General features: G+C 44.3%; 1 protein-coding gene across 1 annotated transcript; it reads left to right on the forward strand.

Annotated features, from left to right (window-relative positions):
* Nucleotides 1–2,103: 2,103 nt before the first annotated feature.
* ARF6 (ADP ribosylation factor 6) lies at nucleotides 2,104–5,982 on the forward strand. The gene is made up of 2 exons (XM_034768961.1): nucleotides 2,104–2,199; nucleotides 2,325–5,982. Exon 2 carries the CDS (start codon nucleotides 2,781–2,783, stop codon nucleotides 3,306–3,308), a length of 528 nt encoding a protein of 175 aa, XP_034624852.1. The 5' UTR covers nucleotides 2,104–2,199; nucleotides 2,325–2,780; the 3' UTR covers nucleotides 3,309–5,982.
* Nucleotides 5,983–12,147: the final 6,165 nt, after the last annotated feature.

Below are 12,147 nucleotides of genomic sequence, written 5' to 3' on the forward strand. Positions count from 1 at the left end.
ATTTGTCTCTTTTTTAGCTGTGCAATGATGAAGGCAGCCAATGGTGGGATTTTTGTCATGTGATCTGGCCTCAGCCTGAAGGCTGTCCAATAAGGGACCGCTGGTATTTTTCCACATTTGTATTCTGGAGTCACCTTACTCACACTCCCTCTCACATGCAGCTATCAACACAGTCCAGGGCTTGATTTACTTCTGGTTCCCTCCCCAAGGGATTTGCCAGAAGCCCAGGCTGGCAGAGGCTGCACTGGAAATGTGCTGCTGAATCAGTGCACTCTTGTGCGAGGGCCCCCTGCTTTGGACTGCTTCCTCAGCTGTTCCAGGCAGCTGCAGGCAGGGCTGGCTCCAGTGTTTTTGCCGCCCCAAGCGGCGGAAAAAAAAAGAAGTCACGATCTGCACTTCCACCACGGCCGCTTCATTCTTCGGCAGCAATTCGGCGGCAGGTCCTTCCCTCCGAGAGGGACTGAGGGACTCGTCGCCGAATTGCCGGACATGCTGCCCCTTTCCGTTGGCCGCCCCAACACCTGCTTGCTGCGCTGGTGCCTGGAGCCCGCCCTGGCTGCAGGGTCCCCCATGGAGTGAATATAAGAATGGCCACAGACCAAAGGTCCATCTAGCCCAGTATCCTGTCTTCTGACAGTGGCCAAACGCAGGTGCCCCAGAGGGAATGAACAGAACAGGTCATCATTAAGTGATCCATCCCCTGTCAACCATTCCCAGCTTCTGTCAAACCGAGGCTAGGGACACCCATTCCTGCCCATCCTGGCTAATAGCCATTGATGGACCTATCCTCCTTTTAACTTTCTCCACACCCGTCATGATTTTATAGTCCTCTATCATATCCCCCCTTAGTCATCTCTTTTCCAAGCTGAAAAGTCCCAGTCTTATTAATCTCTCCTCATACGGCAACCGTTCCATACCCCTGATTATTTTTGTTGCCCAGTACTGAAGTCGGGCTTACCGGCCTGTAATTGCCGGGGTCACCTCTGGAGTCCTTTTTAAAAATTGGCGTCACATTATCTATCCTCCAGCCCTTTGGTACAGAAGCTGATTTAAATGATAGGTTACGGACGACAGTTAATAGTCCTGCAATTTCACATTTAAGCCCCTCCAGGACTCTTGGGTGAATCCCATCTGGTCCTGGTGACTTATTAGCAATAAACAGTACTAAGTGTGATTTGCAAACCCCTTCTGCCAATGCCATGCCTCTCCAGTTCTTCTCCCTGTACATCCTCACCCGCGGGTGGGTAGCGGACTGAGCGTGGGTGTGCGTTGGGGGTGGGGGCTGGTACAGCGTCCTATGGGGCTACCTGTGCCCGGTAACCAGGGCCTGCATCCTGCGAAGCGACACAAAACCGCACTCTGCCCAGCGGTGCCAGGCCCTGGGAACCAGGGACCCACCCTAGGAAGGAGCACCCCAGGCTGTGCGCCCAGGCTCTGGGAAGGTGCCAGACGCCGCTCAGGCGCCCCCTGCCTGCACCCTCGGGAACTGCTGGCACTGCCTGGCCCTTTAAGAGGGAGCCTTGGCGTTACACCCACGTGCCTGTGCCGACGTGTGAACGCCCGGCGCCTCTCCTTCTACAAGACACGCCCCTTGGCCACCCGCATGCGCAGTTCCTGCCCGGGGATTTTCACATAGCGCATCCCCCTTACGTGCTGGGTGGGGGGATGTTATTGGGCATGCGCACCCGTTGGAAGGCGGAAGGAAGGCTCCATGGCTTACACGCTAGCGCATGCGCAAATCTTGCCCCGGGCAAATTAGGCGGGATTCTTCAGAGGCTGCTCCCTTATGGTCCGGTTGTACTATGACGGCGCCTGCGCAACATCAGTGAGAGGTGGGACTCTTCATGAGTGTGTGTGTGTGCATGCGCGATATCACTGCGCATGCGCAGCTCTGAGGCCGGCGAAAAGCGCATTTGTTCAAAAAGCGAAGCGGTTGGTGGGATTGCCATGCGCATGCGAGATAGCGGGATGGCGGTAGGGGAGGTCGATTTCCTTAGAGACGGGTTTGGCTTTGCACATGCGCAGTGGACCACGGGGGCGACTCCTCCGTGAGGCCCTCCCTGCCCGGGCGGATGGGTCCGCCAGTGCACATGCGCGGTTCGTTCGTACTTCCTAAGGGGCGGGGTTTGTCGCGCAGAGGCCTCTCCTCCGGGCCGGTGGGCTGTGCGCAGGCGCGCTCCCGGCCGAGGGGAAGTGAAGGTGGGTTCGCGCGGCACCTTTTCCGGCGGCGGCGGCGGCGGCTGGGTTGGGCGCGCGAGGAGGGGAGCGGCGCGAGGCCCCGCAGGTCCCGGGCCAGTCACCGTCTCTCTCCGTCCCCTTTGCAGGCCGGAGCCGGAGCCGCCGCCGGCCTCCATGAGCTGAGGAGCCGCTGCCTGGGCCGCTCGGCGCGAAGGAAGGAGCCGGGCGCGGGGCCGCCCTGGGCCCGGCGGCGAAGGGCAGGAGGCCGGGCCGGCACCCGGGCGGGCGGATGGTCCGGAGCTGACGCTTCCCGGGTCTCCCTGAGGCGGGCTGGCGGCCTCTCTGCCGGGCTTGGCGGGGGATCGGCTCGCCCCGGCCCTGCTGGGACCCCGCCCCGGCCGCTGGGGCGGGATAGGCCCGCAGGCCTCCCCCGGTAGCCCGTCTCCCGGGCGGTGAGTCTCGTGTTCCCGCGGCCGAGCGCCTCGCCCCGCCTCCCGGCCCGGCGCTTCCGCCCGGCGGCCTCCCGCCGCACGTGGGGCAGCGGCCTCCGGGTTCGGCTCTGCCCCGCCCCGCCCCGAGGGGGCCCCGTGGATGCCGCCGAGATGGGCAAGGTGCTGTCCAAGATCTTCGGCAACAAGGAGATGCGGATCCTGATGCTGGGGCTGGACGCGGCCGGTAAAACCACCATCCTGTACAAACTGAAGCTGGGCCAGTCCGTCACCACCATCCCCACCGTGGGCTTCAACGTGGAGACGGTGACTTACAAAAACGTCAAGTTCAACGTGTGGGATGTCGGGGGCCAGGACAAGATCCGCCCCCTGTGGCGGCACTACTACACGGGCACGCAGGGGTTAATCTTCGTGGTGGATTGCGCCGACCGCGACCGCATCGACGAGGCCCGCCAGGAGCTGCACCGCATCATCAACGACCGGGAGATGCGGGACGCCATCATCCTGATCTTCGCCAACAAGCAGGACCTGCCCGATGCTATGAAACCCCATGAAATCCAGGAGAAACTGGGCCTCACCCGAATCAGGGATAGGAATTGGTACGTGCAGCCCTCCTGTGCTACCACAGGGGATGGACTCTATGAAGGGCTGACATGGTTAACGTCCAATTATAAATCCTAATGATAACAATAACTACTTAGTCTGCAGATAATTAAAAAAAAAATAGTCCGCCTGGTTTCCTAGAAGAATGATTCTCTACCGAAAAAGTAAAACCAAGCATCCATAGGATTATGATCACTTCTTCTCCAGTTACCACCCTTTCCTTCTACACGCTGACTGGATTCCTGTTTTAACTCTTCTTGCTTGGCGTTAGGATGCTGTAACCTCCAAATGTGACACGAACACAAGCACTAGATGCTATGGCAGACTTCCAGCAAACGGGGAAAGACACACTGTAGATTTGCTAAGTAATTTTTTTCCTCTCTTGATTAGCCCTTATTATGGTTTGATTCCTTTTTTTTGCTGGGGGGAAGGGGTAACCATTTTCAATGTATGCTTTCTGGTTCTACTTTTTTGAAATTTTTTTCTTTATCACTTGCTGTAGTTTGCTTCTTTTTGCATTCATGCAGAATATGTTGCTAGGTCTGTTTCATCAGTAAACTGAAAATTATTGCTTAAAATCAAACTGCAGTCTGTCTTTTTATATTGAGGACTTCTTTTTAAAAAGTCCTTAATCTGTAACTAAATAGTAACTTTAAATCTGTCTTTTCATATCTAAGACTAACATGGTAAATAAAACCTTGCCTACAGTGGTAGATAGTGAGAATACCATTGTAATATGTTCAAAGTACATATCTGAGGTAATGCAAGAACTGCATTGAAATGTCAGCTGTGAAGTTCTGAACCATACATCATGCATGAGTAGGGATGCAAATAAGTTCCCCATATTACATAGCAACCATATAACGAATAAAATGTGAATGATGTAATAGTTTCAAGTTATACTCTAATCAACAGTTCCTATGTCTTGCATTGCAAAGTTAATGATGTTTAGCTGCAGTCTTAACTAGTTATGTATCAGTCTCCTCACGGTGCGGGATATCTTCTTTCCAGAAAGTGTAGCAGTAATGTGTAAGCATTACTGTTCATTTTACTTTAAATAACTTACCATTAGGCAAAAATCAAGTCATGTCTTGCCTCTCTTACAATATAGGAAAGATGTATTTGTTAATCTTGAGATTTTTGGAGACATTTCCTCTTCCAAAGTTTGAAAATCTCATGTTTTCTGAAAAGCATGCATCTTTATCAGCTGCAAACTCCCCCCATTTGTTTCCATATCATAATCATTTGAATAAGCAAGTTCAGTTCTAAACTTTAACAGAAATTAACCATTTTAACATTTGAGTAACTGGCGTTTGAAGAAGTCATTTATATCACAACTTAGTTTTTGCAAGACCACAATCTAACTCATGAAAGTAGTTCTAAATATTTTTGTCCCTCTGTTTTAGTAACGTTACTATAATTCTTTATGAAAGGAACTGTGTTGAATGTCTGAATTTAAATCCATTGAGTAATTAGTAATGAGGGTGGGGTGTAGAGAGTGAGCATATGACTATGAATGTAAACTTCCATATATAGGTTTTTTGTTTTTTTTTTTTTTTAAGGGCAAGCAGCTCACTTGCCATAAGTTTTCAGATGTCTGACTGGCAAGTTATGGCAAAAACAAACCAACCAAACCCACCCAGATTGAGAGTTCAAATCAGTGTATCGTTTCAATCAAGTATTAATACTGGGTGCAAAAAAGTAAAGCAGCTGGGTTTTATTCAGCCTTAAGGATTAATTTTAGATTTCCTCAAGGAGTTAAACTCAACTGGGGAATTCTAGGAATGTAACTTTACAAAACTAGAAGAGGGGGGGGAAAATTTTTTTTTTTTTGAGGATGTAAGTTTTACATTAGATTGGGGCATTACACTACATTTCTGCAGTGTTGACTCTGTATGTTAAGTACAGTGTATTATGGAGCTCTTACCAAAGATCTATGGGGAGATAAAAATATTGAAGTTTATTTCCTAAAAATTTAATACTTAGGACCCCTTGAAGAAAAATGCTTAGTTTAGAATATGGTTCCAAAAGGGGGACACTCTTAATGTGTGTTGCAATGGCAGTGAAAGGATTCTGGACGATATTAGAAAATATAGCAATGATTCAGAAACACTTTTGTAAAAGGAAAAAGTTCATTAAAAAAGCAAGGCAAGTTCAATTACTTTAAGTCATAATTCTGAAGGGGAAACTAGATGTCTTCATTTTAGAAGTCCTTTTATGTCCTTCTTGAATTGTTGCTCCATTTTCTAGTTTTTATAAATTCAAGAAATTCTTCATTTCAGTTAATGTAATTGGTCAAATAGTCTGGTAGTGTAAAGGCGTATAAACCAAACACCAGAGTACAATTGTTTTCTTCTGGAACAAAAATTAAAAAAAGCCAAGCACAAGGTAAATGCCTAAACTGGAAGACTTGAACCTCTATTAATAGTTTTCAAACTTTCTTAAACATATCTCAATCAAAATGAAAAGTTGGATTTTCACTTTCAGTCTAAAGTGTTTACTGTATTCTTTCTCTTCAAACACTGTTTGGGGCAGGTTTAAATTTCACTAGGTTTTTACATTAAATTGAATTCACAATTTTGAATTTCTTTGGTAATTTTGTTACTTTAGATATTCTGTTGTGTAGGTAAAATGATAAATTTAATTATACTCTTGAATTTTTAAATGTTTTATTCCGGGGGGGGGAAAGACTCTAAAGTTACTGAAACTTGTGTGGCAGATGATTCAAAAATAAATGACCTTTGCTACTGAACAAAATATAAAGGCTTCATTTTCAAAATGTCTTTATGAAGGAAGCGGGGGGAGGGGGAACAATGCAAGTAACTGCAACCTGCAGGGTAAAGTGGCAATTTTTTTAATCAGAATTCTTACAATCTGAATTTTAAGTGCATCAACTTCTGTGTTCATACGAATTCACGAAGTAAACTGGAGTACCTTTTTTTTTTTTTTTTGGGTGGCATTGTTCTTGTCAGGTAAGTGAATGAGTCTGTAGATTTTCATCTCCCTACTACAGTAAACAGGAATTTTATGTTCTCAATATGGTTGTAGTGTTGGTAAAGAATTAATAAGCAGAAAATAAAGCAATTATACAGTGCAGCTCTCCTGGTATGTTACTTATATTTGAATATGGTAAAAACAGAAAGGGTCTATATAATACACTGGAGTAGTGCCTTCTGCTTACATAGAGGTGTAGGTTCTGTTTAACCTGGTCTTGAAAGATTGTAATGCTATTAGTTTCTCTTTTGAGGAATCTTTAAGTCACATAATTAAAATTGAAAAGTTGGAAAGAGGAGACAAACTTCTTTTAAAAATACTCCCACTTCCGACTACAGCCTCTTTTATTTCAGTAAACTTAATGTTTAATATTATGCTTTGTAAAATACTTCAATACAAGATCTCTGCCCTAAGGAACTTACATTGTCACTTGGACAAATATAATGCACAGAACAATTTACCTGCCAGAAAACATAGAGGTGCTGATGATGAGGTCGTCAGTCCTGGAAAGTTTCATGAAGAAAATGGCCTTGAAGGAATAGAGGGAAGGGAAGGTGCTTTTGCGATTAAGGGGTAAAATGGAAATATTGTTATAAGAAATCGAGAGCTGTTAACGACTACAGAGGCATGCAAGGAGTTACAGCTAGAGAAGTAAAGGAGTGAAGTGGTGTGGAGCTCCGAGGTTGAGAATGAAGCAGCTAGTTAAGCAGTAAGGCAATTAAGGAGTTTGGAAGGGGAGTAGGGATGAGGCTAGAACAGTATATAAATTGAAGCTGCTAAAGTAATTTTTCAGAGTGCAGGGTAGAGATGTGATGTAACAGAAAAGCTAACCAGACTGTGGAGTCTAGATGTGGAGTGACAGTCTTGACATGCTAGAAGATGGTTGAGTTGACATTGAGAAGGGATAGAAGAGATACTGGCCTTGAAGTGGATATGAGATATCAAGGAAAAAGGCAACACTGTTTGGTCGCCTTTCGTCACTTATGCCGAAAGATCAGGAGTAGACAGGTGACTTGGGAGACATTCATATTGTCCCACTGCCTTAAGCTAATCCTAAAAATCAATTTTCAAGTGCTCAGGTGTATCCAGGTGGTGTTAGTGTTGTGGTCCTACAGTGGTTGCAATATTTTAAAAAAAGAATTACCCTTCAGTATCTAGCTCAGGGGTTCTCACAACAGATTTTTGGTGGCCGCAGAGTGCGACCACCAACTCCTGCTGGTGGCCACGCTGACTTTTTCCTAAAATACTTAATTAACTTTAGGAAAAATAAATATGCATATATACATGTCCAAATCATTGTAATTTATTTATGTAGGGATTTTTTCAGACTCAGTAATAAAAATAATGTACTGTGGTCTCTCTTCTTTACTGGACATAAACAGAATAGAAACACAAGGTGTTTTGCATGTTCTTGTCTTTTTATTTTGCTTTTTTTGGTTGCGTGTTTTTTTTTTTAAACTTGCTAGCTAGTAAGTCTTCTGCTGTGAAACGTGATATTTGTATGTTTGTTAATATCACGTTTCACAGCACACATACTCAGCCCCGGCAAGCCCTGGGACAAATTAAGCCCTGGATGGGGAGGAGGGCAGGGAGGCTCTGGGCCCAGGGATGATGGCGTGGGTGGTGAGCCTGGGACCAGCGCCTGGAACCAGAGCCTGCTATCGCATGGATGAAGCCCGAAGCCCGGTGGCCAAAGACTGCCCACCCGCCCTTGGGAAAGTGGGGCATTCACCAGCTGCCTGCACCTCCAGCGTTTGTCTCCCCGGAAGGGGGGCAGGGCCAAACCTCCACTAGTGGCCCTGGGAGAGGGGCCACTGCTCCCCTCCTCCCCCCCCCCCCCGCACTCCCGATTACAGCCCAGGAGGACGTGGCCGCAAGAAAAGCCACATGCGGCCACGGTGGCCGCATTCGAGAAACGCTGATCTAGCTTGTCTTGTCTACACACAAACTTGAGCCATCTTAGCTAGGGATGTGGCTGTTAAACCAGAGCAAGTGTGTGTAGACACAACCTCAGAAAAATAAACTTGTAAATCTAATAACATGATGTCGTAGCTGTTAGTAAAAATTAGCCTTGTAAGGGTGACCGTTTGTGGATTAGACCTCTGTAACTGTGTGTTCAGCTTTAGCTTAATTTCTTAATTAGAATACCATTCTTGAATTACTGTTTTTCATGAATTAGAAAAGGCTTCAGCAATCTCTTTTCCAGTCACAGGAGAAAATTGGTATTTATGGATAAGGCTTGGAAGAACTTGCCTGCCACCTACTAGCCTGAATGAAGACTAAGCGTACAAACAAAAACACCTGTTCCCTAGGGGCAGGCAGTGCCCCTCAAATTAAAGCCACATTTCCATCAATTTAAAAAATGTACTGTGCTACTGCATTTAAATGGCCCACTGCCGGTCGATCAACTTTCTATATACATATTATATAAAAGGTAATATGGTCAGGGCTGGTCAAATGAAAATATATTAATTGAATATCTGACAAATTGACCTGACTGTCAGTTTCACTGTTTCCAGCAGAATTGTGAAAAAATGTAGCTAAAACTGACATTGGTCAACTTTCACTTTGTAGTTTGTGGAAGGTCTCAGCAGCAGCAGAGGCACCAGAACTGGTAGGAACAACACTGCATTGGTATAATCTTGGTTTGGGTTTGTAATGTTTGCAACCTTAATGGCTAAAATAAAAAAAGAATCTTAAAATTACCCAGAAGATATTGGTTCTTTGTGGGAAAACTTTCACTATCCCTAGGCAAGTGTAAACTCCCAAGCGCTATTTGTATAGAGTATTAGGATTTTATTCTAAATCCAGTGACGGGTGGGCGAAGAACTACTATTCTGATATTTTAGCACTTTAGCGTTGACCTTTAACTCTTTTAAAAAAAAAACCTAGGATTTCATACTATGTAGTTGTTCAATATTTAGGAGTGAAGCAAATTATTTAAACAAACATCAAATGTCAGGAGGACCATTTGAAGTATCATAAAAAGCGGGATAATTTTTGGCAGTGGCATTTTTGAAGAGATAAAATAGGTGACCCAAATGGATCTATCCGGTATTTTCAAGTAATCCTACTTTTGATACTTCGTGTCTGTTCACGTGAGGTGATGCTGGTCAATAAATACAATGTTAGTGCAAGAGTGCAGCATGGTGGATTTAATGCATGTGGTCTGGGGAGGAAGTAGTTAGTTCCATAAAAGTTTGAGACAGCTGTGATGGCACCTACTTTTGTAAAAGATATAAAGGATAATGAGCTTGCATATGTTTATAGTACTATAACTTCGGGGGGGGGGGGGTTAGGGGAAATAAGAACTGAATGCCTTTACCTATGCTCTTGGGTTATTGCCTTCAAATGCTGTAGATATTCTAATAGAAAATAGTATCAGAGGGGTAGCCGTGTTAGTCTGAATCTGTAAAAAGCAACAGAGGGTCCTGTGGCACCTTTGAGACTAACAGAAGTATTGGGGGCATAAGCTTTCGTGGGTAAGAACCTCACTTCTACAGATGCAAGACTTGCATCTGAAGAAGTGAGGTTCTTACCCACGAAAGCTTATGCCCCCAATACTTCTGTTAGTCTCAAAGGTGCCACAGGACCCTCTGTTGCTTTTTAATAGAAAATAGATATTGTATTAGAAACTGTAGATATTCCAATAGAAAAAATTGTTTCACTTCACCGGTAGCATCGGAACTATTAGTTCCATAAATGGACAAGGAAGAGTGGTACCATCTATCTCCTCCTCAGAGCATGTAATCAAATCTACAATGCCGTGCTTCCACATGGGGTTCCCAGCTGTCTTTTTTTGTGGCTTTGTTGAACAAAAAAGCCGGAAGTCTTTTGGCATGTGTTCAGAGACATCAAAAGTGGTCTCATACATAGGCACATTTTTGTTAATTTAGATCTTTATTTAAGGGAAGTATTTGAATCTTAAAAGCTTCCTTCTGTTTCTCTGTCTCAAGTTAAACATACAAATAACAAGACTTTTAAAATAGTCTGAATAAAAATCGCTTTCCTTTTCAATAAGGTTTCACTTCTGATGTCATCCAGTAAGTGCTCCAGATCTTTATGGAATTGCCTAAGGCAGTGTTCTCAACGACCGGTCCATGGGCCGGCACTAGTCCCTGAGATCTCCCTGATACAATTTAGGAAGGAGCAAACTGGTTCCTGGTATCAAAAGTGTTGAGAAACACTGATCAAATGTACACAACCCGATTTTCTAACTTTTTAAAAAGCAACTTTTTAATTCATCTCAGGCCTGTTGTGTAATCATGAAGCAAAAAAAGAACACACTCAAAATTTCCCCCCGTTACAGGTCACATTTTAAGTACTTCTCTGTCCTGTAATCATAGAATTGTAGGCCTGGAAGGGACCTTGGGAGGTCTTCTTTTCCAGTCCCCTGCACTCAAGGCAGGACTAATATAACTCCTAGAGCTGCACTAACTGAACCAAAATTGATTGTAGACACAGTACTTGGGCAAAACTCAGGGGATGTCATTTCTTCAAAATAGGAGATAGCTGCTTCGTTAATAGTGGAAATATTTCTATAGAAATATTTTGGTTTACAAAAAAAGCAAATGCTGAATCACACCACATTATTTCTAGTTCTAGAGATGAGTTCTACAGTTAAATTGGTAATGGAAATGACAGCAAAAGGAGTGAAAATTTTGTATAGACACACCTACCTCCACCCCCCAAATCCTCCTTTAATTCCAAAGGAGAGTGGGAGCAGTGGAGTGTCCCATGTACAGTATTGTCAACAACCAGGAAAAAAGCAGATCTGGAAAATGTGGCTGTTGTGCCATATTACTTCTATGATTAATCCTATAGTGGTGCATTTTACATTCAGGTTAGCTAGTTGAATATTGCAACACTTCAGAGTTCATAAGGTATGAAGGTAACTTGAGGGCAGGGTGGATATCTCTTGCGTTGCCCCCTCTAGTAAAAACAAGACTAGGAAGCAAGTGAGTGTGTGTGAGATGTAGTGTTACTTTCTCATTTCTAGAAGGCCATAGTGTTGTGGATAACGGCTTCCAGATGTTTAGCTGGAATTCTTCCATAGGAAGGGAACAGTATTATTTCTATGCTGTTGTCCTTTAAGACCTATGTCTTTTGATATCTAAAAATCTGGTGGGTTTTTGAGCTGTAATGACATCCTACTCATGTATAGTAGGAAGTTTTGATACTTATACAGGTGTTTAAATGAAGGTTCATGCATGTCCTTGGTAGGGCGGGGGGGAAGGTACTTGCGCTGAGATTAGTCTGTATGAATACCAGCTATTAGAGGGAAAATCAGCTTCGTCACTGTGACGATCAGTGTTCAGAATACTGGCAAAAACATTCCAGATACCATGTTTACATGAATGCAATCAAGAGGCAAATAATAGGGCGGAACTCGTATTATATAAATGTTGTAAATTATATTGGTTTGCAGTGTTGTTGGGTAACACTGCAAGGTGTAATTGACACTGTTTATAGTGTTGACCGCTTCTAAACTTGAAAATAACATTTGCTTGTCGGTCTGGGTTCCTCACAAGTAGGTCTTACGCTTCACAGTAGAAGGAATGTGTGGTTACTCAGCCCTAATACTATTAGTATTTTTGCTATTTTACCCTGAGGAACTTCCTTTAACATTTCTCTTGGAAACTGGAAATATTATTCTAGAACGCAGCCATTAACTCTATGGCTGTTTCAACTTTTCAGTTGCCACCTATAGGTGTACTGAAATATGTTCATACAGTGTTAGTTACACATCTGTCATAATGCCCTTTCCCCACAGGGGTTGGATTAATTTGGAACTGCCTCAGCTCTTGTGGAGGCTTTTTTCCCCATCATACAGGGATGGTTTTCAATCAGTTGTCTTAGCAGTAATTGAATCCAATGTGAGCCCAGTAGCGTATGCTATTATACCCTCTAAGAGGAAGCGTTT

Source organism: Trachemys scripta, chromosome 4 (assembly GCF_013100865.1).
Source record: "Trachemys scripta elegans isolate TJP31775 chromosome 4, CAS_Tse_1.0, whole genome shotgun sequence".
In the NCBI taxonomy this organism is placed as follows: Eukaryota; Metazoa; Chordata; order Testudines; family Emydidae; genus Trachemys; species Trachemys scripta.